Raw genomic sequence first — 2,663 nt, 5'->3', positions numbered from 1 at the left:
CCCTGCAAAAATGCATATATATCATTGAGTGCATCAACAATATTCTTGCCTTTTATATCATTGAATGCATCAACATTCACCACAACAAAAGGCCTCACCGAGGACAGAAGAGATCATGGATTCAAAACAGAGCAAAATGAATGTCCTAATGCTACCATGGTTAGCCCAAGGTCACATCACCCCCTTCCTAGAGCTTGCCAAGAAACTCACACACAAAAACTTCCACATATATTTATGTTCTACACCAATCAATCTCAAATCCATCAAGAAAAGAATCACAGACAAGTACTCTCTCTCCATTGAACTTGTAGAAATCCACCTTCCCACCTCGCCTGAGCTTCCTCCTCACCACCACACCACCAATGGCCTCCCACTCCACCTCAATTCCACCCTCCAAGAAGCTTTTGAAATGGCAAGCCCAGACTTCTCCAACATCCTCAAAACACTAAGCCCAGACCTTGTTATTCATGACTTCAAGCCGTCATCGGCACAATCCATTGCCTCGTCCTATAATATTCCTGCAGTTCAGCTCATGACTGCCGGAGCTGCGGTGGTTAGTTTTGGCAGTCATATGTTTAATCACCCCGATGTTGAATTTCCATTTCCGGCAATTCGTCTTCACGAATTCCAGGAAAAGCTGTTTCGCCAGATGGTCATGGATGTTGCAAGAACAGCCAAAGAAAAACAATCCACCCCTGTGAACAATGATCAACCACCTTGCAACATCACGTTGTTCAACACTTTTAGAGAGCTTGAAGGAAAATACATCGATCACTTGTCAGTTACAGGTGATAAAAGGGTTGTCCCTGTTGGTCCACTTGTTCAAGGCATTGTTGATGATGAAAAGGAGCACTCTGAGATCATACAATGGCTTGAGAACAAGGGTGAGTACTCCACTTTGTTTGTTTCATTTGGGAGTGAGTATTTTATGTCCAAGGAAGAGATTGAAGAGATAGCTCATGGGTTAGAGTTTAGCAAGGTTAATTTCATATGGGTTGTTAGGTTTCCTGAGGGAGAGAAAGTTGAGGTTGAAGCAGTGCTGCCAAAGGGGTTTATTGACAGGGTAGGGGTTAGAGGATTGATGGTGGAGGGTTGGGCTCCACAGGCAAGAATTCTAGCCCATTCAAGCACCGGTGGCTTTGTGAGTCACTGTGGGTGGAATTCAATGTTGGAAAGCCTATTTTATGGGGTTCCAATTGTAGCCATACCCATTCACTTTGAGCAGCCATTGAATGCTAAACTGGTGGAGGAGGTTGGTGTGGCTATGGAGGTCAACAGAGACATGAATGGAAGACTCAACAGAGAAGAGATAGCACAGGTAATAAGGAAGGTTGTGGTGGAGAAAAGTGGAGAGGACATAAGGATGAAAGCAAGAAATTTTGGGGAGAAGATAAGAAGGAAAGGAGATGAAGAGATAGATGAAGCAGTAGAAGTGTTGATGCAGCTTTGTAAGGATTCGAAGTTGCTTAAAAATTAGTATTGTGACTTTATTGAAATATTTAGGTGGTTAAGAGCTATTGTTTTGTTGTGATTTGTTCTTTCCGTAATAAATCTTATTGTCCTATGTAATATATGAGCAAAGATTTCCTATCTCTAAATATTCTTTTCCTTCTGTTCCAAATTACTCATAACCATTGGAGCATATGAGAATCTCAAGATTTGATAATCTCAATATATATCCAATGGTTGTGAGTGATTTGGGATAGGAGGAGAAGAATATTTGGGGACAGGAGATCTTTAGGCTTAATATATATACAAACTGATCCTTGATTTGGTTGTATACAAGTTAATGATGTTTGTTATTATGGGACTAAAGTATTGGGTTTGGCTGCTCTTTTTCTTAGTCACATTTCAGTATCTTATTTTATGAGTAAGCACATTATTGGTGTAATAAGTTCTACAATCATGTTTACCTCTAATGCAGTATTGATATATAAGGTGATATATTAAATGTGATATAAAATGGGCTATGATGGTGGTGGTTGCGGAGGTGGGATGGCTAAGGATAGTGCTCAGTTAATGGCGGTGGCATCACAAGTAATGGTTGAGGTGAGTGTGAAGTTAGGATTAAAAATGTGTGAAGATGTAAACAAAAGGGATCATGTTAATATGTGTTTTTAAAACACAGGTTAAGAGGCTTAAAAATTTGTACATTATTTAAGGTTAAAATTAATAATTTTAAGAAAGTTGTCAATTTTGAAGTATACATGTAAATAAAATTAACAAAAATTTAGACGGAATAACCAAATTAAAATTAGTCTAAAAATATAGGAATTGAATTATTAAAATTAAAATTATAAAAATTAAAGTAAAATTTGAGTCAAACTACATAAAGGTGAAAAGTGTAATTAACCCAAAAATTAGAGAAGAACAACGAAGGCCATCGAAATCGAAGACAATTGCTCTCATATTTGAGATTGAATGACTGTTTCAGTACACTCAATGCTCTCTATTTCTCTCGATTGGGGACATTGAGAAACATCACGACATATTTTTGATCCCCTCTTTGTTGGTTTGTGTACAAATATTGTGTTTGATTGCTCTTGTATGATTGCTTTGGATTTTATTTTCTTAGAATCTTTAACTTCTCTTTGTGCCTGCTAGGTGTTTGAGCAAATGCCGCAAACAGACATTGTTAATTGTCACAAACTAAAATTAATTAC

The 2,663-nt window shown here is 37.9% G+C and overlaps 1 protein-coding gene across 1 annotated transcript; it reads left to right on the top strand.

Moving 5' to 3' along the window:
* LOC114311613 (UDP-glucosyltransferase 29) lies at window positions 1-1,834 on the top strand. The gene has a single exon (XM_028257740.2). It carries the CDS (start codon window positions 65-67, stop codon window positions 1,475-1,477), a length of 1,413 nt encoding a protein of 470 aa, XP_028113541.1. The 5' UTR covers window positions 1-64; the 3' UTR covers window positions 1,478-1,834.
* The last annotated feature ends 829 nt before the right edge of the window (window positions 1,835-2,663 follow it).

Source organism: Camellia sinensis, chromosome 1, assembly GCF_055761805.1.
Source record: "Camellia sinensis isolate YWXY chromosome 1, ASM5576180v1, whole genome shotgun sequence".
NCBI classification, from domain to species: Eukaryota; Viridiplantae; Streptophyta; class Magnoliopsida; order Ericales; family Theaceae; genus Camellia; species Camellia sinensis.
This window is presented reverse-complemented; position numbering and strand designations above follow the sequence as displayed.